This window comes from Pristiophorus japonicus, chromosome 12 (genome assembly GCF_044704955.1).
Source record: "Pristiophorus japonicus isolate sPriJap1 chromosome 12, sPriJap1.hap1, whole genome shotgun sequence".
NCBI classification, from domain to species: Eukaryota; Metazoa; Chordata; class Chondrichthyes; family Pristiophoridae; genus Pristiophorus; species Pristiophorus japonicus.
The window spans coordinates 102,057,611-102,071,772 of NC_091988.1; the positions used below are offsets into that span (position 1 = coordinate 102,057,611).

General features: G+C 43.4%; 1 protein-coding gene across 1 annotated transcript in view; it reads right to left on the reverse strand.

Annotated features, from left to right (window-relative positions):
- Window positions 1-14,162, reverse strand: part of rad54l2 (RAD54 like 2) — a 149,787-nt gene that overhangs the window by 56,763 nt on the left and 78,862 nt on the right. The window contains exons 3-7 of the mRNA XM_070895822.1: window positions 13,313-13,484; window positions 5,182-5,315; window positions 3,278-3,322; window positions 2,377-2,508; window positions 746-975 (exon numbers count right to left, since the gene is read on the reverse strand). Coding sequence (XP_070751923.1) covers window positions 746-975; window positions 2,377-2,508; window positions 3,278-3,322; window positions 5,182-5,315; window positions 13,313-13,484 — 713 coding nt within the window. The remainder of the gene's footprint in view (window positions 1-745; window positions 976-2,376; window positions 2,509-3,277; window positions 3,323-5,181; window positions 5,316-13,312; window positions 13,485-14,162) is intronic.

The window sequence follows — 14,162 nt, forward strand, 5'->3', positions numbered from 1 at the left end:
ATACAAATCCTGGATACACTGACATTATTTTAGGATCGCCTTAGCCCAACCCATTTCTCAAGTCCAACAAGGTTCCAGGGAGCAGGCGATAGAAATGATCCAAGAGCCCACTAAAATAAACCACATTCACAAAATTAGGTTCAATTTGGTTGAGAGTCATGGCCTCAGAAGATTCAAAGCTACTGACAAGTGGGAACGATGACATCTATTACCATCATCATAGGCAGTCCCTCGACACGAGGATGACTTGCTTTCACGCCAAAAAAGGATGTGTTCACAGGTGTTTCAATGAAGGACCTAATATTCCAGGTCCCGAACTACATCCTGAAGGGTAGAAATGCCTGTGCATGGATTTTTTTAACATGTGGTGGCCGTTCACACCAGCCACCACACGGGCTTGACTGAGCTAGGTCTTGGTCCAGTGGCAAGGATTAACCAAGACGACTGGAGACCTGCTCTGCTGCACGGGCCTAGTGCGCACACGTACCGCAGTGTGGGCTGGCCCATGCTGCCCCTGGGCCCCAAACTCATACCTGCCCTGGGTCCTGATCACATCCCTCCGCAGTCTATCGTCGCTCCTGCTGTATCTGCCCACGCTCCAATCACCGACCAGGACCTTGATGACGTCACTCTTCGCTGTACACACCCTGCAGCTATGTCACTAGCTGGGGAAAGACATTCAGATGTGCCACGCCAGGCACAAAGCAGTGCACAGTATATCTGATATAAAATGAGCTCCCATTACCTGGTGTGATTTGACAGCTCGTGCCAGCTGAGGTGCCAGGAAAATATCTTGCTCATTGGGCGGGTGATTTATGTTGACCAGGACGCGGCCCAGATCATCTGGCTGATTCAAGGCATCGTTCACATGTGCCCCATTGCTCTCCTCGTTTACCTCCTCCTCTTCGTTGCTGGATTCACTGTCAAGAATGTGCAGTGAATCATCCTCCCCCGAGCTCAGCTCGATCACATCCTCTGAGAAACACAGAAAAATAAGGTGTAATGTCAAATAGGAAGGGTGGTATTACAAAATGGCGATTTCCTGTATTGAAACAGCAGGCAGTGGTACTCATTCAACAGATCAGGTGGCTTTGTTCTGCTGATTGAATGAGCAAGTGGTCGCCGATTCGAATTTAAATTAGCCCACCAATTTAAATGGCTAAAAGGATAGCAAAAGTCTCTCCGGCTTTCTGAATGATCCAATGGCTTATCCATTTTGAATGTCTGGAATCTCATTATCAAATGACTCCGAGCGGAGAAATAAACATATTTTCCCGTTGATTGGATTGTAGCACACCCAGCAAACTAACAGGTTTGTGGCTAGGATTCTAGCTTTAAAGGACTCAAGTGGATAAAAGTATGCTGCAATTCTTCAGTTCATCGAGATTTGGTCAGGACAACCCCAATTATGAGGCTTAATTCAATTGTGGTTGAGCTGAGAGGTCAAAGGCATGTGGATTTGGATAATCTCAAAACATTCTCAAAAATAGTTTTAAAAAAATCCATGACTAAGTTTGCCTGTTGTACTTATTCAATAATATTTGCCAAATTCTTCTTTGCTTCATTTTTATATTTGACTGCAAATAAATATTTTAGTTACTGTAGCCTGCAAAATCTCCTCTCCATGTGTAATATCTGCCAATTCAGGTTGCAGCATTTTTGCACAAGACAACATTTAATCCAAGAGACAAGATTACAGCAAGTAGGGTCATTTTTAATTCTCAGGGTCATGCAACTCTGCAAGTACAGATTTTTGACAAAGATACAGTTTCTCGATCACAAAGGGACAAAGTCTTCTTACAGGAACTGCTATGAAACCACAGAGGTAAAATAGATCTAATATACTTCAATTATAATGGGAAGTTGTGCAAGTGGTATGACGGAACAACAATTTCACACAAATAAACTTTATCCCTCTTATTTGTCATTGTCCCCGAAGCTGAGTGTCAATTTAATTCATCAAGCTTAGAGTCTGGTGACCAAGTGTTTGACCAGAAATCAGGAGGCAGCGAGTTAGGAAACCCAAGTTCATTGGAGGTTCAAAGTCACTAATAGAGAAGGATAGGTGGAAGGAAGTTCTTCCTACGCCATAACACGTGTGCTAGATAAGGCGAGTGGGGTAGGTTCAGAAAGTAAGAGGGAAACACTTACTGGGGAAATGCTACAGGCAGGTTTCGCAAAAAAGTATGAGCCATGATCTAGAAGGTAATCTAGGCTGTCAGTACCTGAGGAACTGTACCCCGGCATGAGTTTGCTATTTCTTTTGGGGGGGGGGGGGGGGGGAAGAGGCGGGGCTGCATGGAGAAACAAAGGAGAAAACTACAGATGGAAAAACTACGATGGGGTCCATCAATGATCTCTACTTCTGATTCTCACCATCCTTTACAACGCGCTCTTCTCCCTCTGCATCCTCTTCGCTCCCACTGCTTATGTCCACACAGATGACATCAAGTTTTGGGAGTCTTGGTGGAGCCAACACAACCTCATCTGCTTTCTGTACAGTTTCCTCTGGAATGGCAAAGCAGTAGATTGAGTACAACTGGTTGTGATCATTTCCACCTCTCTTTAACCAACATTCCAGTAAATCCCCAGTTCTTGTTTCTGTCCCAGCACGTATATGCTCATTTGCCTTTTGATTTATTTTGGTGCTGAAAGGTCCATTAAGTCAGGACTACATCTAGAGATATGGAAGCATAACATTTTGGAATTTCTAGTGAAATTGACACCTTTTATTCACCTTTACCCCTTATAAACATTTCAGATATATCTTATCATACTTGTTAAGCCGACCTGAAGGTAGCTAGTTATACCCCTAAATAGCAGCATCCTTACAATCACTTAAAGTCACTGCACAACTGATTTAAAGGGAACATGTTTCTGATGAATTTTATCACCCACTACTATTTCTGCTGAGTGAGCATTCATGCAAACACATGGAGGGGAAAGACTTTCACCCCATTGCTCAACATCTATTACTGTTCCTCTCGGGCGGGAAACTCAAGAAAAAAGCTTTCATGGCCAATTAATAATTATTCCAGTGAGAGGCATAGCATAATTGTTTCCAGCCATCTACTTTGTGTGTATAACTACAGAAACTGAATAGGGTTGTGGGGCCCTTGGGATTTACTGCATAGCTTTCCTACAAGTCTTTTCCGACCGACCCTTTGACATTTTCAACCGCTGTTTAACTGATTTACATGCAAAGGGCTGAAGCAGTAACAAACTACTTAAAGCAGCAGTACTTGTAGAATGTTTTCAGATAAACACGTTCACTTACCCTCATTCCAGACGGGCTCTTTTTTTAAGGTTTGAGTATTGGATTCTGAGGGTGGTAGAAAAACAGATTTTAGAAACAACTGCAATCAAAGGTCACATGCTTAAAATAAGTTGGGCCAGGACTTATTACATCATGGTCACCATTTAAATCCCTCCATATTCTCACTCCTCCCCATCTCTGTAATCTCATCCAGCCCTACAGCTCTGAGAATTCCGCATTCCTCCAATTCTGGTTTCTTGTGCATCACCGATTTCTTCACCCCTTCATTGGCAACTGTGCCTTCAGCTTCCTAGGCCCCAAGCTCTAGAATTACCTCCCTAAACCTTTACACCTCCCTGTCAGTCTTTTAAAATCAAGCTTTTGATCACCTGCCCTAATATCTCCTTCTGTGGCTCGGTATCAAATTTTGTCTGATAACACGGCTGTGAAACAACCGAGGACATCTTGCTTCATTAAAGGCATTATATAAATGCTGCTATCCAGGCTAACATGCACCGTTTGAGGTAAACGTTATAAAATATCAAGCGAGGAGAACTTATGCAATCTTTCTGTACTCAACCTACACATTACGTTCTATTTCCCACTTTGACCAACGTTCGCAGAGATATGCTCACATTTTTACATTAGGGTCAATTTTGCAAGGCTGTGTTTCTGGAAGGGAGTCTCACTGGGAACAATGAATTGGAGAGTCATGTGCGACGGCCACCTCAGGAGTGCCAAAATTAGGTGCACTGACCTCCACTATAGATTCTCCAAACCTGTGCTCGAGTCAAGCACAGCTGCTTGCTCGGAGTGTAGCTTTGTGAGATTTACCTTATTGCCCCTCATCCGCTTCCCCACTTGCACCTGAGGACCTACTTGGCAACCAGAAAATTTCCTAAAATGTAGATTTATGCCAGCCTGACTAGTTTTATTTCTGGTCGGATCTATCGCATTTTCCTTTCTTTACTCTCGCAAAGTAATTTTTCATCTCGTCTCATGCCAGATCCAACCAAGGGCAACTTTTTTGCAGGAGTTGATCATGAACAACTCACGTCTGTCTGGATTTCACCTCCCAGATTTCTGTCAATGTATTAAACTGCCAGAGAAACCCCAAAAGTAAAGCCAATCTCAACCGACCACAGGTTTTAGACATCAAACTTTGAGCTATGATGACATCATTGCACATGACAAACAGGGTGTGCGTGAAGGGGATGAATCTTCGGACACTCTGCCAATAACCAGCTCCATGGCTATTGAGATATTGGGCTCTTTTCTTTGTGTTACGCCTTCTATAAACACACCAGCACTGGTGGTCTGATAGAAATCAGAATTGGGGGCCACCACTGAACAGAGGTGAACTCCATATAGCACCTCTACTGCTGCTCTGGTTTAAATATGGGACCTTCCTTGTCTTGATGGTCCTTTGCCTCTTTTCAGACTATCTACAAAATACCACACACAACAAAGATGGTACATGACCTGCTCCCATGGCTCCACCAATGGAAGGTCCATTAGAACAGTGGTATCATCCCTCCTATTTTCCCCATTCCTCTCTGGGCATTGCTTAGCCTCCATTATTGCGCTCTCTAGTTCACCAAGGCTGGGACTGGGAAATCAGTGTATAAATAAAACATTTTAAGTATTGCTGTATACTCGTTTTGAGTGATCCTCCTCAAGCTGCCACTTACTGTGATGAGAGTCAAAATGTCTGTTTTTTTGACACAAACAAATGCAAGTTATGCTAGGGAAGTACATGTAAACTATCAGTAAAGGCTGTAAGGTTACTTACTATCTGGATCACCAGAGTGGTAACCAGCTAATGAGAGTAAAACAAAATCTTGCCATCTGGGCCCTCCCCCTTTACTGAGGGCAACACTCCTACACGCGCACAGGCTAGCCTGTGGCCAGTGTCCCACTCTCACCTTGTAGGAGTTCAAACGGCAATGTGGGTAACACAAATTCCTTCCTCTGTTGCTCAAGTCGTTTGAGTCGCTCTAATTCTTCCTGTTGAGCTGCTTTGGTTCCAGCCTCAAGTTGGTCCTCCCGTAATAGCTTTCTGAGGAACCAAGGAACAAAAAACATTAGATATCAAATGGATTCAGTCCAAAAAAAGCCCACACTTAGGGCCCAAGTTTCCACAAGAAAGAAAACGGGCGCCCTTCCGAGCTGGGCGCCCGTTTTTCGCGCCTAAAAAAATCCTCGGTATTCTCCACCTACTTACAGGTCCTCTGGCTCTCGGCGCAGCCAGCACGAGCTGTGGGGGGGGGCGGAGCCAGGTCCCGGCGCTGAAAACAGTGCTGGGACCTCTGCACATGCGCGCTACAGTCGGCACGCAAGTGCAGTAGCTCCAGGAGCTGAACTGTGTGGGAGGGGCCCGAAGCAGGCAGCCCCTAAGCCCTGGCTGAATGGCCTCACTGGGGCTGCGTGAATGAGGCTCCTCCCACGGTCAGCTCCTGCTCCCCGCCCCCGAGAAGACCCGACACTCGCTCTCCCCCCCCCCCCACCCCCGCCGACCAGACCCGACACCCGCTCCCAGTATCTCCCCCAGTTTGTGTTTCTCTCTCTCTCTCTCTCTCTCTATCTCCCCACTTTGTGTTTCTCTCTCTCTCCCCCCCTTTCTCTCGCTCTCTCTCCGCCACCCCCCCCCCCTCTCTCTCTCTCTCTCTCTCTCTTTCTCTCTCTCTCCCCCCCCTCCCGCTCAGCGGCACGAACGGCTGCAGAATTCTCCCTGGCTGAAGCACTTTCACACAGGTAGGAAGATGGTTTGTATAATATTTGTAATTTGTAGAAGTATAAATAAGGATTTATTGTAGAATTTAATGAGTTCCCTTCCCCCCACCTCGTTCTGGACGCCTAATTTGTAACCTGCGCCTAATTTTTTAATGTGTAGAACAGGTTTTTTCAGTTCTACAAAAATCTTCACTGGCTCCATTCTACTTTAGTTTGGAGTACATTTTCACTGTGGAAACTTTCAAATCAGGCGTCAGTGGCCGGACACGCTCCCTTTTGAAGAAAAAATTCTGTTCTAAACTAGAACTGTTCTACCTGACTAGAACTGCAGAAAAAAAAATGTGGAGAATTGCGATTTCTAAAATAGTCCGTTCTCCACCAGTTGCTCCTAAAAATCAGGCGCGAATCATGTGGAAACTTGGGCCCTTAGAATGGTTACAATTCAGTGCTGTAAACACTCTGTTGTACAAGTGCATTGTGCTTATATATTCAAAGACCTGCACCCCAATTTCCCAAATTATGACTTCCTGATCTTACTTTTCCAACTGGGAGAAAAAAAAGATTACCAGTTAAAACAAGAATGCCAGCCAAATCACCATCTTGGCTTCCAGTTACAAAGCAGCAGGGGCATACTAGACTTATTTCATGCACTGGTACAAATTGTTATTGGCAGAGTTCCATTCAATTCTCCATTATCATTTATTTGGAATTACATTAAGTACAGTGAGTTCTATTCCATGGCTGGTATTTCGGTTTCCTTGTACCATTGTATTTTGTCCTCTCCCTCCACTGTGAGAACGGATATAAAGTATTCATTTAACAAGTATGCCACTTCCTTCTTATCAATTAGTCTCGCGTGCGTGTGTCTTTAATGGCCCACGTTCCCCTTTACCACTCTCTTTATCAATATATTTATTAAAACTTCTGCTGCTGGCTTCAACATCCCTGGCAAGTTTTTTTTCCCCACATTCCTTTTTGCGCATATTACTTATTTGGATCCCTTTGTTGCTGCTCATATCTCTCGCAGTCTGCTTAATTTCCATTTTTCCTTGTATTTTTGTAAGCCTTTTCTTTTAGCTTGATACGGTCTCTTATCTCATTTGTTGACCATGCTTGCTTAACTACAGAAGTTGAACCATTGCCTTTTAGGGGTATGTACTGGTTTTGTAATGTACCAAATACTTCGTTGAAATTTTCCCACCGTTTGCAGTTTTACCCATTAACAATTCAGCCCAGTTTACTGCAGTTAATTCATTTCTCATTCCCTTCAAAGCTTGCTTTACTTAAATATAAAACCTCGGCTTGTGCCTTGCACAAATTAATATTGAATTCAATTATATTATGGTCACTATTTGCAAGATGCTCCCTTATTAGGTTCAAGCTCCATTTCAGAGCTTCAGCATATATCTAGACTGACACTGTAGTCTGAGTGAGGGTGTTTATTAGGAAACCTTTGACTTGTACTCTGCAGTTCAACTTATATATTCAACATATATTCAAGAGGGAGTTAGATATGGCCCTTACCGCTAAAGGGATCAAGGGGTATGGAGAAAGCAGGAAAGGGGTACTGAGGGAATGATCAGCCATGATCTTATCGAATAGTGGTGCAGGCTCAAAGGGCCGAATGGCCTACTCCTGCACCTATTTTCTATGTTTCTATATCCTAGCATTCTATTAGCTTTAACCATCACCTCCAGGTTCCCCTCCAAGTCCCCAACTTGGACATGTATCAATGTTCCTTCATCGTTGCGGAGTCAAAATTCTGAAACTCCCTACCTAACAGTACTGTGGGAGTCCCGTCACCACACGGACTGCCGCGGTTCAAGAGAAAAACCTACCACCACCTTATGTCAAGGGCAACTAGGGATGGGCAATAAATGTCGGCCTTGCCAGTGACGCTCACATCTCAAGAATGAATATTTTAAAAATTGCTTTGTCACATTGTCCAAATGTTCAAAGTTTTCATGCCTACCCTAAACTCCCAGGTTCCTTTGTAATTCTCACTGACAATTAAATTCTCTTCATTGTGTATTTATAATCCAATATCAATTTACCCTTTTCAGTGATAAATTTCATTTATCTCCCCAATTGCATAAGTAGCCAGAATCCTTCTGTACTTTTTTTTCTTGAATTGTCTCGGGCCTACTGTTCTCCCTATTATATAGTGTTGCAAGCTCGCCAGGTTAAGCTTACATTAGACTCGGAAATCTAGAACTTTGACATTGATTAAAATAAAAGAGTCCAAACACTGATCTCTGCACTCAACACCTCTCTCCTCCTCCCAGTAAGACAACATACCTCATGAGTATTACGTTTCCTGTTTTTTTAATAAACAAACTTATTATCCAGTCCCACATTTTATTCCTATAGTTTTTAAAATGATGTCTTCCATTTGAATCTTTGTCAAACGTTTTCATTAGTCCAACAAAAATTCATATCATTGGGAGTTCCACCATGTATTTAATCTGCCATGTCCTTAAAAGGCAGGACCTTCCCCTTTTAAATGCACACTGCCTTTTCTCATTAGTTTATTACTGTACCAATCTCCTGCCTATCCCTTCGAAATACTTTCCATTAATTCATCTATTGGCCAAATGGGGCTGAAGCTGCTGCGTCTGATTTGGCACTTTAAAAAAAAAAAGAACCATTTGCCTGTTCTGATTCAATGGAACTTTGGACACTTAAGAACATAAGAAATAGGAGCAGGAGTAGGCCATTTGGTTCCTCGAGCCTGATAAGATCATGGCTGATCTGATCATGGACTCAGCTCCACTTCCCTGCCCGCTCCCCATAACCCTCTACTCCCTATCGCTCAAAAATCTGTCTATCTCCGCCTTAAATATATTCAATAACCCAGCCTCCACAGCTTTCTGGGGCAGAGAATTCCACAGATTTACAACCCTCTGAGAAAAAGTTTTCTCCTCATCTCAGTTTTAAATGGGCGGCCCTTTGTTCTAAGACTATGTCCCCTAGTTTTAGTTCTCTCTCTGAGTGGAAATATCCTCTGCATCCACCTTGTCAAGCCCTCTCATTATCTTTAAATTAAGTTTCAATAAGATCACCTCTCATTCTTTTGAACTCCAATGTGTATAGGCCCAACCTACACAACCTATCCTCACAAGTCAACCCCCTCATCTCCAGAATCAACCTAGTGAACCTTCTCTGAACAGCCTGCAATGCAAGTATATCCTTCCTTAAATACGGACACCAAAACTGTATGCAGTGCTCCAGGTGTGGCCTCACCAATACCCTGTACAGTTGTAGCAGGACTTCTCTGCTTTTATACCCATTCCCCTTGCAATAAAGGCCAACATTCTATTTGCCTTCCTGATTACTTGCTGTACCTGCATACTAACTTTTTGTGTTTCATGCACAAGGACCCTCAGGTCTCTGTACTGCAGCACTTTGCAATTTTTCTCCATTTAAATTATAATTTGCTTTTCTATTATTTCTGCCAAAGTGGATAACCTCACATTTTCCCACATTATACTCCATCTGCCAAATATTTGCCCACTCACTTAGCCTGTTTTTATCCCTTTGCAGATTTTGTGTCCCCTCCTCACAATTTGCTTTTCCACCCATCTTTGTATCATCAGCAAACTTGGCTACATTACACTCAGTCCCTTCATTCAAGTCATGAATATAGATTGTAAATAGTTGAGGTCCCAGCACTGATCCCTGCGGCATCCCACTAGTTACTGTTTGCCAACCAGAGAATGACCCATTTATCCCGACACTCTGTTTTCTGTTAGTTAGCCAATCCTCTATCCATGCTAATATATTACCCCCAACCCCGTGAGATTTTATCTTGTGAAGTAACCTCTTATATGGCACATTATCGAATGCCTTCTGGAAATCCAAATACACCACAGCCACTGGTTCCCCCTCATCCACCCTGCTTTTAACATCCTCAAAGAACTCCAGCAAATTTCTCAAATATGATTTCCCTTTCATAAAACCATGTTGACTCTGCTTGATTGAATCTTTTCCAAATGTTCCGGTCGGTACTGCTTCCTTACTAATGGACTGCAGCATTTTCCCAACAGCAGATGTTAGGCTAACTGGTCTATAGTTTCCTGCTTTTTGTCTGCCTCCTTTTTTAAATAGGGGCTTTACATTTGCAGTTTTCCAATCTGCTGGGACCGCACCAGAATCCAGGGAATTTTGGTAGATTACAACCAATGCATCCACTAACCCTGCTGCTACTTCTCTTAAGACCCGAGGTTGTAAGGCATCAGGTCCAGGGGACTTGTCTGCCTTTAGTCCCATTATTTTACCGAGTTCTACCTCATTAGTGATAGTGATTGTATTAAGTTCCTCCCTTCCTATAGCCCCTTGATTATCCACTATTGGGATGTTTTTAGTGTCTTTTACCGTGAAGACAGAGACAAAATATTTGCTCACCGTCTCTGCCATTTCTCTGTTCCCCATTATTAATTCCCCAGTCTCATCCTCCAGGGGCCAACATTTACTTTAGCCACTCTTTTCCTTTTTATATACCTGTAGAAACTCTTACTATCTGTTTTTATATTTCGTGCTAGTTTACTTTCATAATCTATCTTCCCTCTCAATCATTTTTTTTTAGTCGTTCTCTGCTGGCTTTTAAAAATTCCCCAATCCTCTGACCTCCCACTAGTCTTGGCCACATTGTATGCCTTGGTTTTCAATTTGATACCATCCCTTATTTCCTTAGTTAGCCACAGATGGTTATCCCTTCCCTTACAGTCTTTCCTTCTCATTGGGATATATCTTTGTTGTGAGTTATGAAATATCTCCTTAAACATCTGCCACTGCTCTTCAACCGTCCCTTACTTTAGTCTATTTTCCCAGTCCACTTTAGCTAACTCTGCCTTCATACCTTTGTAGACTCCTTTATTTAAGCTTAGGACCCTGGTTTGAGAACCAACTTTCTCACCCTCCAACTGAATTTGAAATTCAACCATATTATGGTCACTCATTCCTAGAGGATCTTTTACTACGAGATCATTTATTAATCTTGCCTCATTATACAGTACCAGATCTAAGATAGCCTGCTCCCTGGTTGGTTCTGTAACGTACTGTTCCAAGGAAACTATCCCGGATACTCTTTCTCAAGGCTACCTTGGTCAATTTGCTTTGTTCAATCAATATGAAGGTTAAAGTCACCCATGATTATTGAAACATTTGAGTGCCAAAAGCATTGAGTTTGTATGTTGCAATGGGAATGCAGCACACGACTCAAACTAGAGAGTAAGTTTTCTTCCGAACGTGTGCAAACCCGCTAGACTTTGGATTCAGGGGCACCGGAGACCCGCTGGTACCTTACTCGAGTTGTAATTCTTCATGAAAAAGCCTGGTTGGTGTCATGAGGTTATTCAATTGCGCAAATAATGTGACGAATGGAGGAATTACAGCCTAGCCTAATCCCACCCTCACCCGACAACCACACTTTCCAGCAGTGGCCATTGAATGATGATCAGCAGAGGGAACCCGGGATGATTTTCCTGCCCTTAACTCAAAGACTCCTGAAGTTAATATTTTTGCACTAATTTTCTCACTAATCTCTTGTAAACGTTCCAGCTCTTGGTGGATATAGCCCATGCACGTTTCTCTGCACTAACCTTTTTACCATGTGGGCGGCTGAGGCCCATTGCAGGATCCCTACTGCTACCATGGCAGAGATCAGCAGAGGGAATCAAACCCACTGGGTCTGTATGGCTGAGTCATATGCTGCCTTTATCGACTTAGCCGAGAGATTTTTCATTTGAATGTTTTCAGACCAGCATAAAGCATGTCTTGAACGCATCATGGGTAGAATGGATACCTGGGAGTAAGTTACAGACTTGACTCTAAATGAGAGGTTCAGATGTCAAAAAGGACAACAGCCCCCTCTGTGCTGAATGAGTTGATATTGAGGGCAGCAAGCAGGGCACGGCAACGGGCAAGCAAGCAGGGCACGGCAACGGGCAAGCAAGCAGGGCACGGCAATGGGCAGCAAGCAGGGCACGGCAACGGGCAGCAAGCAGGGCACGGCAACGGGCAAGCAAGCAGGGCACGGCAACGGGCAAGCAAGCAGGGCACGGCAACGAGGCTTGGCAGCCTTGGGATGGTGAGGAAACAAACAAAAGCAAATCTGCCAGAATTCCTGCCCCTTGTCACCATCAAGTGACTAAAGTGCACACAGTTGTGAATATTGGATGTGAATGTGATTCACCCCTATGGCCAGATATTTTGCCAGTACTCACCATGCAGGCTCACACCTGAAAATGGACTCTTTTGCCTGCAATCATACCCATGATCACAGCCTTGCATATCTCAGGTGATATTTTTTGTATGTAATAAGCTCTGATTCGGTCAAGAGTTTTATTTTGTTTGCGGTCAGATTCTGTACCAGCAACCGCTGGCACTGTACATGATACTGCTGCTGTGTGACTACGTTTTTAGGAGAGCATTAGTGGCTGTTTACTGAGAAAGGATGTAGTACTGAAGTATACAAGAGTGCCACATTGATTCAACCATTAGAGGGCAACTTGTTTCAACATTCCCAGTGTTTAAACTGATTCACATACTCACTGGATTGTAAAACAAAAGCAACTGTCTTCCTCAGTGCTTCAGTTGGTTAAAGCAGTGTGTAACTGAGTCATATTGACCAGAAATGTCAGAACTTTTGGTTTGTGTCGAGTTAGCTGATCTCATCTGGGGGAAATGGGAGGGGAGTTAGAGCTCATTTTAATCACTAGGGTAAAGGTCTAATTACTGAAATAAAACAGCCACTGTGGCCTCAGTAGAGCGCTGAGCAACTACAGTAAAGGCACAGAACAGGCTGTTACCAATACTGATGGCAGTTCATGGTAATCCTGCCATAATCTTTTGTTGCTGTTTTTGTGCTCACGGAGGTGAGGGAGTTAATGCTGGTGAATAGAATCCTTTTCATTTAGTGTCAGATTAAAGCTTCCTCCAGTGCTTTAAGTAACAGGGTAATGCATTCCTTATTCTGTTGAAAATCTTCTTGGACAGTGCTCTATATTCAGTGCATTTCCCAAGAAACCTTCAACATTAATGGCTGAATACTGATGCCTGGGCACTGAATATGTTTTCATCATCAAGCTGCTTAGCGTCCTCTGACTTGGCCCTTTCCACAGTCCAAACAGCCTTCCTTTGACACCAGTATCTGCTTTCGAGCAGAACAAGCCAATCATATCAGGTTGTGCCGCTGGCTTCACACAGCTCTGTGGTCACGCAGAACAGAACTCTGCACCAGTGTCTGTGTACTGTACAAAATGCAAAAATTGCCTGCACTTTTCCAGAACTTATCAAAGTTTAAGGAGGCAGAACTCGCTGTACCGGATGTTTCTCCTCATGTGTACAGGCTTTGTTGACCTCCTCTTCGTGCCATTTTCCGAGTGAGCCTGTTTCTTTTCATTCTGTGATGAGGTAGTTGAAGTGGAACATTTCCATCCCCTGGCATCGGGCTGTGGAGAATGCTCAGAACTGACGGGCGTGGGCTCAGAATCATCTGAAAGAAAGAATGGGAACAGGAGTTGAAATGCGTTAAGTTCGGGCTCTTACCCAACAACTCGACTTGTGCTCACTGCAACAAACTTTCAGGGTCAGGCTCGGGCCTCCTACCATCCGAAACACAAAAATACTTCTACACTGTGTGTGTGTGAGCACCAGCAGCAATTACCCTTTACTTGTATTATACACTGGATAGATGTACAGGATTGTCCATCGCACTCTCCTGATCGCTCTGCTAGATGGAAAAGCAGCATTGACATCTAAACTTTTTTCTGAAACTAAAATAACAAAAGTTTTGGAAGAGCCAGTCACATTGACATTTTTTTTTGTCATTTTCCACAAAGGAAAAGCTATCTTTAAATGTTGGATTTTCAAAGTAAAGTTTATTTCCACAAATTTAGGGATGATGAAAGGTGGTTAATATGCTAATGGCAATGGTTTCACCAAAGATGGTAAACAATAAGCAACTTGTTAGCTTGTCTCAATAATTGCTAAACACTTCAAGCCCAATGTGTTGGGAAGCCTCTGGTCCTGGGTGCTTGGCGGGCCTTCCTTTATGGCTGTGAAATATGAGACACAAAAAAAAACAGAGGCAGAAACATAGACAGACAGGTTCAGCAAAGGTTGCAAAGGCAGTCAGGTTTTTCTTTAAAAAAAAATGAACAGAAGCTACAAG